Source organism: Lemur catta, chromosome 10 (genome assembly GCF_020740605.2).
Source record: "Lemur catta isolate mLemCat1 chromosome 10, mLemCat1.pri, whole genome shotgun sequence".
Taxonomy (NCBI): domain Eukaryota; kingdom Metazoa; phylum Chordata; class Mammalia; order Primates; family Lemuridae; genus Lemur; species Lemur catta.
The window spans coordinates 18,087,724-18,102,056 of record NC_059137.1 but is presented as its reverse complement, the minus strand read 5'-3'; the positions used below and the strand labels follow the sequence as shown (position 1 = coordinate 18,102,056).

The 14,333-nt window shown below is 47.2% G+C and overlaps 1 protein-coding gene across 1 annotated transcript in view; it reads right to left on the bottom strand.

Annotated features, from left to right (window-relative positions):
- Window positions 1-14,333, bottom strand: part of ASTN2 (astrotactin 2) — an 808,895-nt gene that overhangs the window by 616,399 nt on the left and 178,163 nt on the right. Inside the window, exon 3 of the mRNA XM_045563087.1 lies at window positions 3,403-3,787. Within this exon, the coding sequence (XP_045419043.1) occupies window positions 3,403-3,787 (385 nt within the window). The remainder of the gene's footprint in view (window positions 1-3,402; window positions 3,788-14,333) is intronic.

Sequence of the window (14,333 nt, the reverse complement as noted above, 5' to 3'; positions counted from 1 at the left end):
GACCTGGGTGGCACCAACCCACAATGACACAGGCCATCACCACGAGGCCGTGTGGCCCATTCTGGGCATCCACGGCAGCTGTCGAGAACAGGGGTTTCTTCTGTCCAGGAGGCTGGGGCTTGGTGTCAGGGATCTGGATTCCTGCCTCAGCTCTGCCACAACTTTGCTATGTAGCACACACAGATTCAGGATCTATTCAAGCTTTCAGTCCACTTTCCTACCCCTCCCCACCAAGACTTATCCCCCAGGAGGATTCCTAAAATTTTCTTTAAGGAAAGAGCTTCTACTTTCCTCACCTCTGTTTCAGGGTCCATCGTGGTGTCTGGCACAGTGTAACCACTACAAAGACGACAGTGTGAATAACAGTAATGCCAATGTGTACAGAAATTTTTCTGTGTACCAGACACTTCACACGTTATCTCATTTAAGCTTCCCAACCACACTACGAGGGGGAATACTGGGGTCACGCCTCTTTGATGGGAGAGGGGTACGTGACTTGTCCAAGGTCAAAGACCTAGTACTCTTCATCACTATGGTGTATTGCCTTCCAGCTTGGGAACGGAGGGAGGGAGGGAGGGAGGGAGGGAGGAAGGAAGGAAGGGAGGAAGGAAGGTCAAACAAGGTTATTGGCAGTGACCTGCCTTGCCCACCTGTCTCCCCACTTTGGAGATGTTTGCTATTCTCCATCTGAAGCTTGGTGGAGGGAATGTGTGTATGGGTTGGAGGGGTTGGGACCAGAGAAGAGAATTTGCTTGTGTTAGCTGGTTCACTGCTTCTCTTCTTGGTGGTCACTTTTCTGGCATCATGGTCTTTCCTGAGTTTTCATCCTCAGCCAGTGGTTGCTCTCTTCTGAGTTCTGGTCTTCCCCACTAATAAATGGCCTCTGCCTTTTAGTTTCTAGGGTCCCCGGACTTGAGAACAGTGAGATAAACTGAAGCCTGGAACTGAGCACTCTGGATTTGAATCAATGCTTCAATTTACCTTGATTGACCAACTGACTGACTGTTCAGTTGTTTCAATCACTCAGCCAACGGATATTTTCAGAATGCCTACTGTTAAGCATCAGTTGCTGTGTTGGACACTGGTGAAACAAAGATAATGGGCACCGTTATTGCGCTCACTGGTCTCCAAGTCTAATCTAGGAAACAGACAGGGAACCTGATTATTACTGTACAGTGAGTAAGTGGTGAGCTCAAAGTAATCACAACCAGCTTTAGGAACTGGAATAGGGAGGGGCCGCTTGTCTTAGCCAGGCTGAGGATGATGCTGATATGGAAAACACTCAGGGGCTAGGAAAACTCCTCCAGTGTTTGCAGAGCATGTGTCATTGGATACCCACAGCAAAGCTACGACGTAGGCAGGCTGGCTGTGAAGAAGCCCATTTTCTGTATAAGAAAAGGAAGGCTAAATGAGTTATGCTGCAAAAGCCCAAATCTAAACATACAGGCAGATGGTTTATCCCTTATCTAAGTGATTTTCTATTTAGACAAAAGAAGTACAGTGCTCTGGCCTGATGTTCTGATGTTAGTCCCAAATTAACTTCCTCACTCTCTCAAGGCTGTCTTTCTTGTGCAATTATCCCCGGACAGTCTCTATGTCAGAGGCACTGTGCTAGGCATTGCAGGATGTGGGATGTGAAGAAATGAAATAAATGCAGACTGTCCTTTCTGTAAGATGGGAAATCACATGAAAAAGATAAATAACACTCAAGAAGGCAAACAACTGGAGATACTGCCAATAAACCAGCCGTTCAAAAACAGCAGAGACCGTGGACATGGTGGACAAGCGAAGGTTACCAGACATTCCAGAGCCATCACCAGCCTGCGGTGGCTGGGACTTGGAGGACGGCTGAAGAGGGACACTGTAGCTGGACTTAGGAGAGTCTCAGAAGCCCAGCTAAGACTGAAGGTCTGAGGTTTACAAATACAGCTCTCTGGGGTTCAACACTCACCATGTACCAGGCCCTGGGTTAGGCATTTTACACATACTTTATTTCTATATCTAATCCTCCCAGTAAACCTTCAATGAGGAAACTGAAGCTAAGAGGGTTAAATTCCCATTTTTCCAAGTTCACACTGTAAGTAAACGAGGCAAGATTTTGATCCAAGTTCAGATGACACCAAAACAAACCTGTGCTCTCATCTACTGTGCCATTCTAAGCCCTCCCTGACTTTCCAGGCTTCACAAAAGTCCCCCGTTTTTATGAAGCCCCCAGGGTTCCTGTTTGCCCACTAAGCATCATGGAAAGATGAGCCCGAGGGCAGAGCCTCAGGAGCAGGAGAGAAGAATGCAGAACTGGAGCTCCAGGGCAGGACCAGGCAATGAGGGTTCCTCTAGGCTCACGAAAGGAGCTGTCAGTGTCTGAACTGGGATCTCCAGGCCAAACCTTTAACCCATCATTATCATCTGCTTCACAAAGACAGTGAAGAGAAAAAGCCCAGCTCTACTTCTGCAGCATTTACCTAAAGGAAAACAGGCACATTCCACCTACACACAAGCTGGAGCCATAGAGGCTTAATAAAGACAATTATAAACACACCCTGTGCTTGCTTATGTGCAAGTAATCAATTGTTCCCAAACAGGACAAAGGAAATGGGTCTTTGTAACAACATATGTGAAAAAGAATGAGAGGTATTAGTCATCAAAAAATCTAAGCTGAGCCAGCAATAACTGCAAAAAACAAATGTGATCTCAAGCTGTGTCAACAGATGCCTAACAGCTTGGAAGAGGGAGGTGAAAGCCCCGTTTTGCTCAGCACTCGAGTGTCCCCACCTTGATGAGGAAGAGTGTCAGCTCAGGGGTTATGCTCCCGGATGAGAAAAATTAGGATCTCCATTTAGAGGGCAGTGACCAGGATGGTGAATGTCTGAAAAATACTTCACATGAGACTAGGTGAAGAAGCTGGAGTTGTTTATTTAGGTTGATTTCCAGAAGTCACAGGGTGTCTCTCGTTTCTGTTGTCAAATTTCCCAAGAGCTGCCTTGGAGAAAGAAGATCAGATCATTTTCTTTGTGCACATGAAGAACTAGGGACACAGATTTCAACCTAGTAAAAGAAAAAAACATCTAATAGTAATGTCTGGAAATGGATAGGCTCTTTCCTGAGTAGTCAGAAGATTGTCAAGGGAGGTAACCAAGAGACACTGGAGAGGGGTTGGACTGCACACCCTCTGAGTCCTCTCAAAACACCAATTTCAGGAACACTGACACTCTTTTATTCTCCCATCACTACTGAAGGACCAGAGAAGACAAACTCTGATAACCGAGCGGAGAGGTTGGCCATAAATCCAAAATGGCTTATCTCAGAAGACACTGCCTGTGTCCCCCACTTCCCAGCCCCTGTGCCTCTTCCCATCTTCCCAAAGGGTCCCCTGGAAGAGGGGATGTGACAAGAAGGACTCACCTTTCTTCTCGAAGTTCACCTTCTCTTCCCCTGGCCGCCCCAGGCTGTCCAGGGTGTGGGTCACCTGGCTGCTGAACTCGTCCTCGCGGGAGACGTGGTTGGCCCGCCGGGGGGGCTCCTCGTCCTCCTCACAGTCATAGTCATCCAGGATGGGGGTCTCCCGGATGGGCACTCCGATGACGGAGTTGTGGGCTTGCAGCCGGGAGGAACGGAAACTCTCCCGGGCCTGGGGACCCAGCAGCACGGACGGGATGTAGTGGATCTCGTGGGTGGCTTCTGTGCTCGCACTCTTCTGGGGGATGCGGCGACGCTTCTGCCAGCGCCGCTGGGCGTAGAGCGCCACGGTGAACACCAGCAGCAGCAGTAGTAGCGCGATGAGGCCACCCTGGAGCAGGAAGCAAGACGGACAAATAAATGGGCCACTGTTCTTTGCACTTGAGTGGCAGAGATTTCTCTGTCCATCACCCTCAGCCCAGATCCCCGGGTTTGACCCATAGAGCCTTAGGAACTATCAGCCACAGCTTTGACGCTAGAGAGACACTGTTTCCAAACCTGGCGTTTTCACCAACACGTTCTGCAACCTTGGGCAAACTGCTTGACTTCTCTGAGCCTTGCCTTTCATAGGTATGATGGATGAGCACAAATCCCTGCTCTTCCTTCTTCACAAGGTTGCCATGAGGAGCGAGTGAGACGGACAATGGTCATGTCAGAGCAACCCAGGCTGCTCGGCACTGGGAAGAGTCAGGGCTGCGGCTTCACACAGGCGAGTCAGAATCCAGACCCTCCCTCCTACCCGCTGAGCGACCCCCGACGGTCGCTGACACTGTCTCAGCCCTGCTTCCTCATCTCTAGAACGAGTTCACTGAGGGCTCAAGACAGCGTTTCTTATATCCTGCTACAACTATAAGATCACATTACTAAATCAAACATAATTTCTGCACGGTCTATATTTTCTTCATTTCCAAGAACACTAGTTTTTCAATCCCTGATCCTCAATGAGAGATCTGGGACAAAGCAGGTGCTTAAAAAATGTTTGTTAAATGAATGAACGAATGAATGAAAATGCACCGTTCTCGTGCTCCTTCAATCAGAAGCTTAAGGTAAACCGAAATCTATTTTTCCTTAATACATCCAACTCCTAAACGTTCGAGTCTTCATAGCATACGTGAATGTGAATTAAACTAATACCTTCACATGATACAAGATTCATGAAACACCCTGGTCTGTGAGATCCTTAAGGACTCGGGCATTTGTGAAACCTGTCTGTGTCCCCCACAACACCTGCCAAGGGCTTGAAGCGGAAGACTTGTATTCTCCTGGCCTCCCCTCATTTGCTCTGTGCCAGAAACTTCTCTGATGGAAAGCCCTCGTGGGTTATTGTGCTTCCCGTTTGGGAGACTTTGTTGAGTCCCTGCTACGTAATCCCCAAAGTTGGGAAGGATGGCCCTTGTCAGGTAGGGGCCACAAAAATCACGAGACTCAGAAGCTCAGGCAGTGGGTAGCAGAGCAAGATCTGAGCCTCATTTTTTTGTGTGTTTATTTTGTTTGTTTTCATTTTTTCACTTTAAAACCTATGATGAGAAATGAGGAAGGAAGAGAGAATAGAAAAGGAGGGTGAGGACAGAAAAGGGCTGGGAGAAACACTAACCCTCGGTAAATACCGCAGTGGCCCCTCTCCGTACCACTTTTACTTAACGCTGTACAATTTAATCTCCAAGACAAGCCTATGTGGTAGAGACCATAGTTTGTGCTCTAAAAATGAGGACAAGGTGGTTCAGAGAGGTTAAGTAACTTGCTTGAAGTCACACAGCCTGGACAGCCCCAGGTCCAGCTGGGTTCGAAAGGCCAGGATGTGGTGGCGCTGCGGCTGGACCCCAGCTCTCCACTGCTCGGCCAGTGGTCACTGGACAGCAATGTGGACACGGCATCCGAGGGATTCTCACTGACCAAAGGGAGAGCGGAGGGAGAGGGAGACGGGGACAGATGATGAGGGCACATGAAGGGGGCAAGCTGAGAAGAGAAAAGGATTTCAAATTCTGGATTCCACAGGCACATCTTGAGGCTGCTCTTCAGAGAAGCTTTCCATCCTGGCCCACTGATGCCTTTGGGGGAGCCTCCTTGTCTGACCCAGCCCTCTCTGTTCCCACCTTTGGGTGTTTCGTTTGCTGTGAAGCTCAGGCCTTGCCTGGTTCTACAGCCCTTCCCCCCTCACCCCCTATGCCCACCCCAGTGATGGGTGTTGGACGCTGCGGTCAGATCCCAGCCCCAACGCTGACCTAGAAAAGACGAGGCCTGACCAACCCACCCACCTGCGGCTACTACTGCCCTTCCTTCTCCCCCTGCATCCCAACAATCCCTCCCTCGGACCCCCTGAAGTCCTGGATCAGCTCATAAATCCACTCTGGGAGCTCCTGGAAGGCAGAAAAGCCCCATCCTTTGCCTCACGAGCCTTCCAGCAGTGCCTGGCTTAGAGGATAAGGGCTGGTGTTAGACTCACCTGGTTTCTATCCAAGATCTACTACTTAGGGACTGCATGACCTTGACTAAGTCACTTTATCTTTCAGAGCCTTGATTTTCTCATGGGTAAAACAAGGACAATATTCATAGCGCTACCTCATTGAGTCATTGTGAGGGCTACATAAGATGCTTGCAGGGTACTTAGTACAGTGTGGGGCACAGGTAACTGTCCACAGAGTGTTAGCCATTGTCATGGTCAGCAGCATTCAGCAAGCATACATATAACACTGAATGAATAAAAGAGTGAATGAATGAATGAATGACTTGACCTTCTGTCCCTGAATGCCTATTCTGCATTGGTTTGGGTCTCCAAACCTTTCTCATTCTGGACCAGATACTTGACATATGCTTGACACATACAACTGTCCTTGTCCTACATGGAGTTAGAAACTGAGGCACAGAGATAGGAGGCCATATACCCCAGGTAGTGCAGCTGACTTCAAACTAACTTCAGCATGACTTTAAAACTGTGCCTGGGGTAGAGCAGGGACAGGAGCAGGAAAGCCTAATCAGCCCCTGCCAGGCCTCTCTTCTGCCTCATCAAATGACCTATGCAATTTCAGGTGCAGATTCCCCACTACAGGAAACTTCCAGAAGGTGGCAGAGGGACCCCTGGCTTTAGCAGGCACTAAGCGTCCCTTTAGCTTAGTAATCCACTGATCCTTTAGCCCACGGCCTTGTCGTCTGATATGAGCCCAGGCCAGTGGCTCTGGCCCTCTCTTTGTCCTCATTCCCCAGCCTGTCCTGAAATCAGTGACCATGTGGCTTCTGTTACACATCGGCGCTTCATCGTAAGAACTTGGCCAAAGCAGAATTCCAGTATTCAGGGGCTCACCGTGCCACTGACTACTGAACATACCTCCCCAGGCTGGGGTTCTGAAGGCTCAGGGGGCCTCATCCATGACTTAGTAACGGCGTGGGTGATGTCATAAGTATCATTCTAGCCAGCCCTCCCTTCCCAGTCCCTGAACAAGTGGTGGAATGCACGGAATTGGGGACAGTCTCAGAGCATGCAGGAAAATGGCTCTAAATTCAAGTTTACTCAACGTGTGACCTTGGGCTGTCCCTACAGACCCTTAGTTTATTATGCATCTATAAATTGGATGTGGCCAATCCTTGCAACAGTATGTCACACAGAAGCAGCAAGGAGTGGGGGTCAGTAACATGGGTAAAATCTCATGCTGCCACATATATATCCTGGACCCTCGTGGACAAGGGACTTAATAATTTCACACAATCACAACTTGATCATCTAGAAAATTGGGTCCAAAAGTTCCTTATAGAGGGAGGTGAGATGTGGGATAGGTCACTCAGCGCCTGGCACATGGCAAAGCTGTATGACAAGACAATCCCCATTCATGGTACCCGCAGAGTTATTGCGCAAATGTAATCTGAAAACAGCTGCGATACTCCGTACAAACTGAACAGTGCTGTGCACAAGCAAAGGAGCTCAGAGAACCCTTTGGTCTCCTCTGTCCTAGTGGGACATTGCACCCAAAGCAAGCAGATGAGTGAGTCAGAATCAAGGAGAAACTGCAGTCTGGGTCCACCTGCAGCGGTGCAGGCTGCCGTACCAGCCCATGCCCATGGAGCTACACTCCCACCTCTTCACCACTTCCCACCCAGACGCAAGCAAACAGAAGGGCAGGGGCAATCGATCCGTGGCCGAGCAGGGCCAGAGCGTCCAGCCTCTGAGTACACGCCTGCAGCAAACACAAGCGGTCGAAAAAAACGCTCCAAGACAAGAGGGGAGCCCAGGAGGGAGGAAACGACCTAAGGGGAAGGCTGTGAATTTTTAGAAAGCCAAGGCTCCAGGGGTGGCAAGCTGAGGCCCTGCTGACCCCGTGCCAAATCCGATCTGGGCTGTGCTCACTCTAGGGTGGCCCTAGACAAACGAGGTTGAAGAACCGGCTGCGAGTTGCAGAAATAAAAATGCCAGTCTACCAGTTACAGGTATGTTTCTGTGAGGTTGTAATCTGGACAGGTCTGGGGGTGATTTGTTTTACCATCGCCTGACGAGTCGGAGAATCTCACTAAGCAGTCAGGCAGAAAGTGGGGAAGAAACGAGAGAAGGAAAGTGTGTTCTCATCACTTCTGGAACCTTCCCCACTCGAAGTCTCTCTAGGAAGGATCAGCCCACTCCTCTTTGTTCTAGTAATGAAAGTGAGTCTCAGATTCCCCAGCGGGGCTAGACAAGGGTAAGGGTGGGCGGTGTCAGGGCAGAGCGCTGTGATGGGGACACGGAGAGTCTGGGGACATATAGGCCAGCGTGTGCATCCCGCTTCCCTGCGTGCTGCCGGCTGTGACAAGCTGGTTACAATGTTTTACCTCCTCGGGCTGCAACAGGCTCCCTTTAAAATGAGGCTGATTGTTCACAAAGTGAAGAATTATGCTAAGGATTAAATGAGACACAAAAGGTCTGCATAAAGGATCTGGCACCGCGAAAGTCAACAAATGCCAGCTTCATTCCTACAGCATCCCTACTGTTCTATCCCAAACCAAACCGTTTCATTCCACTCCACCCCTTGATTAAAACCCTTTTCTGGCTCCCCAGGGCCCTTAGAATAAAGTCCAGACTCCTAATGTGACACCCAAGGCCCTTCGTGACTGGGTCCCTGCCTCCTTTGCATTCCTCAGCTCCGCGAGCCTCTTCTGTCCTACCTGTCCTGAGGCACCCTGAGTGGTTTGCGTCCCCCACAGTGTGACGCTCCCTCTTCTGCCTTCACTGCCCCCACAACCTGGAGCACCCCTCACTCACTCCACCCGGAATCTCAGCGGTGGCCTTTTTGGAAACAGGGTCTCTACAGAGGTAATTCGTTAAGATGAGGTCACAGTGGAGTAGGGTGGGCCGTAAATCCAATGACTGATGTCCTTCTAAGAAGAGGAGCGGATACAGAGACACACACGCAGAAGGTCACGTGGAGATGGAGACAGAGACCCACAGGAGTGACACAGCCACAAACCAGGCTAGGCCAGTGCTCGCCGGCAGCCACCAGAAGCCAGCAGAGAGGCCCGGGACAGATTCTCTCTCAGGGCCTCCAGAAGGAGAAAACCTTGCTGCCATCTTAATTTGGGCTTTTGGCCTCTTGAACTGTGGGAGAATAAATGTATCGTGTTTAAAGCCACCCACTTAGTGGTAATTTGTTGTGGCAGTTTCAGCAAATTAATGCACTCCCCTTCACCTGCCCACCTCAATTCACCTGGCTGTCTCGGCTTGGAGATCGCTTCCCCAGGGAGCATCTTGGCCTCTTCCAGTTGGGGTGAGGCTGTCCTCTCTTCTCTAGTGGTTCCACGCGGTTAGCAGTTCTCTAGCTGTGCTGCTGGGAGCCCGTCATCTGCCTGGCAATTTTCCCACTGTAGGTCCTGAGTTGCCACTCGCCCCTACTATTCATTCAGCCTTAGATGCAGAGCTTGGCCAAGGGAAGGTGTTTAATAAACACCCAGAAGCTTAAAATCTTGACCACACTTGCCAGAAAAATGCAAATATAGGTTGTAGCATTAGCTCTGACCCCAGCATCCGCAGGGCACCCAAGCCAACCTGGTAGGGCCCCTCTGCCTCTCTGGCTTGATTTCGAGGCTGGCACCTGCCGCTGGTTTGCTTCCATCCATGATATCAAAAACACAGAAAAATACATAGAGAGATAAAAAATAAAAGCACCCCCAAACTACCCCACTGAGAGAGACTTCTGAAAAGTCAAACTTTGAACGCTGTTCATCCTGGTCTTATTTTAATCTATTTTTCATGTTAAAATATCGAGGCACGAAAAGAAGGAGCCAGAGAAAGAAAAGAAAAGGATAATGTGAAAAATGCTTTATTTGACAATGTGTCATTCGGAAACTGATTACTTCTGTCTCCGGCCTTTTTAATATTCCCTCACTATGGCCAAGCCGCAAGGGGATTTGGTATTCTAAGGCTGGATTTATAATACTCTGTTCAGCAGTGATAAGAACACGGGCCTTTAATCCTCAGAGCTGTGAACATGCATATTCTCCCACATAATGTCCTTCTCTTCTCGACACTTGTTTCTGGTCCCTAGCAGCCATGATGCCACAATGGCTGGGGTCTGGTGACACACTGGGTGTTCTCTTAGCCACTTGCCTATTGACAGAACTAGAGGGCAGGGGATGGGGCTCCAAGTTCTCTGAGAAGTCTCCTTTCAGGCCTCCATCTATGCTTCAGCTGGAAGAATTATTAGAAAACAGTTCAAATCTTTAGTGTTACGGATAAAAAAAACTAAGACTGAAAGACTGGAAATGACTTGCCCAAGACCCCAAAACATCTTAAAATGAATTTGGATGCAGAATATGCAGCCAATACCCTCCAAAACTGCTAAGAAAACATGTCAATCCTGACAATTTGATCTATAAAATACCTTCTACAACCTTCCATTTCTCTCCACTCTATGGCCGTCCTATATCCCAGTTTTTATTCGCCTTCCAGTGCAATCATGCTGACAATCTCCCAGGCTTTATTCCCCATCTCCAACTATGCTCAACCCACCTTCCCTACCATACCTAAGGCACAGATGGAAACAGATCCCCTCCCCACCAACTGTGCTGTGTGTCCTGCAGTTGACAGTTCCAGTTCTTGTCAATCAGGCCTCCGCTTTTGTGCATAACTTAATGTCTTAGGTAGGGAAGATGCTCTTCTCAAAATGTGTGCTTTGCTCATCCTTGCAACCAACCCTACCGAGCTGCTGCTATTATGGAGCAGGGATGGTGTTAAGTATCCAGCCACACTGGAAATCACTCTCCTGACCAAGGTCCAAAGATTTTGCCCATGTCACTTCCTCTGCCTGGAATGTTGTCCTCATTCTTATTCCCCACCCCCATGTCTGTATGTCCACATATCACCCAGACCTCACTGCTAACTTCAGTGCAATTTCCTTTGTGAACTCTACTGGGCTCTTCTACTCTCCAGGCTCAGCCAAAGGAATCTCTTTAGCCTCGGCACTCTCACAGTGCTTCATCTTAACCCCCACTTACGCAGCTGTAGCACTGTCTACCTTGCATTAGAGTTGCTGATGCTTTTTACTTAGCTTTCCTATGAGTTAGATTATTATATATGCATTATAGAGATGAAAAATGGAGGCTCAGAAAACAAACTTGCTTAAGGCCACACATCTAGATAGCAAGTGTATGGGATAAGGCCTCCCAGAGGGGTATAGCTACCAATAACCTGTATGCCCACTCTCTCAGGAACAGGAAATGTCCACTGGGCCTTGGGGAGCAACTGGGGAACAAGATGATGACACGAGCCAGATTGTATTGCAAAAGGTATGGTCATTCTTTAGGCATTGAGGATGCAGAGATATGGGTTTTTTGGTTTTTTTTTTTTTTTTTTTTTTTCTCTTAGCAATAGGGTGGCAAAATTAGCTGCATACCTTAGAAAGGTCACATTGGCTATGAAGGAGACTGGACACAGGGGGACCATTGAGGTAGCTTCTAACAATAGTCTAGGATAGGTCCTCAACCGGGCTCCAGGAGACATTTGATAATGGGTGCATTTTTGATTGTCACAAGTTGGGGGAGAGTGCTACTGGCACCTAGTGGGTAGAGACCAGGGAATCTGTGAACATCCTACATGCACAGGACAGCCATATACAACAAAGAATTAACTGGCCCCAAATGTCAATAGTGTGGATACTGAGAATCCCTCATCTAAGAGAGAGATATGAGACCCAGCAGTTAAGGTGGTCAGTCAGTTAATGGGGTAGATTTAAGACATACAAAATCGGACAGGAAGACTTGTGTTTGATTGGCAGGGAAGGGGACATGCCAACAATGACACAGAGGTCTGGATTCTGTCACTGGATTAAAGAGGAACCTATCTATGAGTTGTTTTTTTCTTGGGTAATCTCCCAGAAGGTTAAGCAAGATCCCAGAATATAATCAAATGAAGAGATATGCTTACATGTGTGAACAATTAGGAGAAGATAAATGGACTACACATCAGGATTTGCATGTATACGCATGCACATATATATGTATTTATTCACATCTGTAAAAGTATACTCACACCATCTTCATATGTCTATAGTTAGCTATATTTATCTATATCTCTTTGCCTCTAGACAGATATAGGGTGACCTATTTAAAGAAGTCTCATTATAGAAAATGAAATGTATTTTTCTTTTAAACAAGTTGTCTACTTATCATGTATCTATTAGAGACACTATTTTACTTCCCAAGATAATGCCAAGGGAATAAAGTAAAAACACAGTGGTCCTTTGGAATGTGTTAACCCCCTACCCACCACCGCCCCCAGGTCAACCTTCCTTAATCATCTTTAGATAAGATCAGAACAGGGGCCAAATCCTGGGAGATCATTCTGAATTCTACAGAAATTTAAAAAGCAGAAAGCTAATGAACACTTGGACACCAGTGTTTGCTCATGACTCAGACAGACAGAGGTTTGAACACTACCTTTCAGTTTTGTGTCTTTGAGTAAGTCACTTAAGTATCTTCAGTTTTCTCATCTGTAAACTAGGTTACTAACGCCTAAGTGAGAGAGTTTGGGGAGGATTATATGAGATTGCAACATATAATACATTTAGCATAATGGCTTATAAGTAGCAGATCTCAAGAAATATTTGCATTGTTATCATTGTTTCCTAAAAAATGAGATATAAAGGAGTGGTGAAGCCACCATTTCCCTTCCACTATAGTATAAGGTATTCTCTGCACAGTTTCCAAGCTGCATCCCCCCATAAGTTCCAAATCATGTGACCTTGACCATGTCTCTTCCTGTCTTTGGGGTGAGTAGGTAGGATTGGATGGTTTCTAACAGTCATTCCAGCTCTAATATTCTAGGAAATTGGAATGGCAAAGGCAGACTTGAGAGGGTTTTTGAATGGATGAAATACATATATTCTTAAGACATCCTGCCTGGTATTACAGGTGCAGATGCATATATTAAACCAGTTAACCATCCTGTATTCCTCACACTATTTCACGCTTCTGTGCTTTTACTCATGCTTCCTCTGCCTGAAATGCCCGTCCCTTGGTTCTCTGTCTAGTCCTTTAAGCCTCGGCTCTAGGGTCATGAGTTTGTCTGACACCTGCTTTTGCCAGCTGGGTTAAATACCCACCTGCGGGGCCTCATAGTGACTCCTGCTTCATCTGCCAGAGCATGCAGCAAGTTGCATTGCAGTCTGACAACCCCACCATCACCCTGGTGGTCCCTTAAGGGTGTTCTTAATCATCTGGGTCTTCCCAGGACCTAACTTAGGGTCTGCCACCGAGGAGGCCTCATTATATATTTATTGTATTTCTACACTGAGAGGCAATAAAGGGAAGGGCAGGGTTTTATTTATTTCTGGGTGAATTCAAATGGTACATGGCACACAGTAGCAGATCCTCAATTGCTTGTTGAAAGATTGAACGATTGAATCCATTATAAATGCCTCTCCAAGGGTAGGTGGCTGAAATATACCGACATTTGGCTGGCAATCCTCTATCTGTATATAGGAGAGAGCTGAAGGTAATTCACATGAGCCATTTAACACAAAATCAGTATCCCAGTCCATGTTTTCAGGTGGCCTCTCAAATTCTGTCTCAAATACTACACTGAAGGATGGATGAATAGAGAAGGTGGAGAAAAACATCTTTAAGGGGATTGAAATTTTTCCTATACTTTGAATCATGAAGATCAACAGATGAACCCATGTGACCAGAGAAGAGCTTTGCCCTCATTCACTGATTTATTTATTCACCAGGTTAAGAACATTTCTGAAAGCAGACAGATCCAAATTCCACCTTTTACTCGGCTACCCACCAGTGATGGAACCTTGGAAAATTCTCTCTGTGATGCTCAGTTTTCACAGCTCTAATACCATTCATCAAAAACGGCTGTTGTGAGGATTAGATAAGACAGCATATATAAAATATGTCACACAGCCCTTGACCTACAGAAAAAATTCAATATGCATGGTAGTCATGGGCTTAACTGTCACTACTATTAGTATTACATCCTGACCCTGTGTTAAACCTTCTGCTTGGATTTAGGAATACAAAGATAGGCCTTCAAAGAACTCAAAGTCGGTTTGGGGAAATAGGTAAATAAGCAGATAATTATCATAATACACAGTTCAATAAGCTCTATGCAAGAGGGAAATATAGTAAAACCAAAGAATTTCTCACAACTTACCAGTGTAAAGCATCAAAGAAGTAGGAATAGAAAAGACATCTTTGTAATTCCAATTACAGTCAAGTTCAAAGATGTGGGGGAGAAGCCTATCCAATCGAGTATACTCACACCCAAAATGGGTTGGGAAGACTGGCTAACCAACTAGAGAGCACAGCGGTTAATGGTGCAGGCTCTGGAGTTGATGGCCCTGGGTTTACATACCTGTGTTGTCATTTACTGGCCATTGAGCCTTGGGTAGGTCACTGAATTTTTCTTAGCCTCAGTT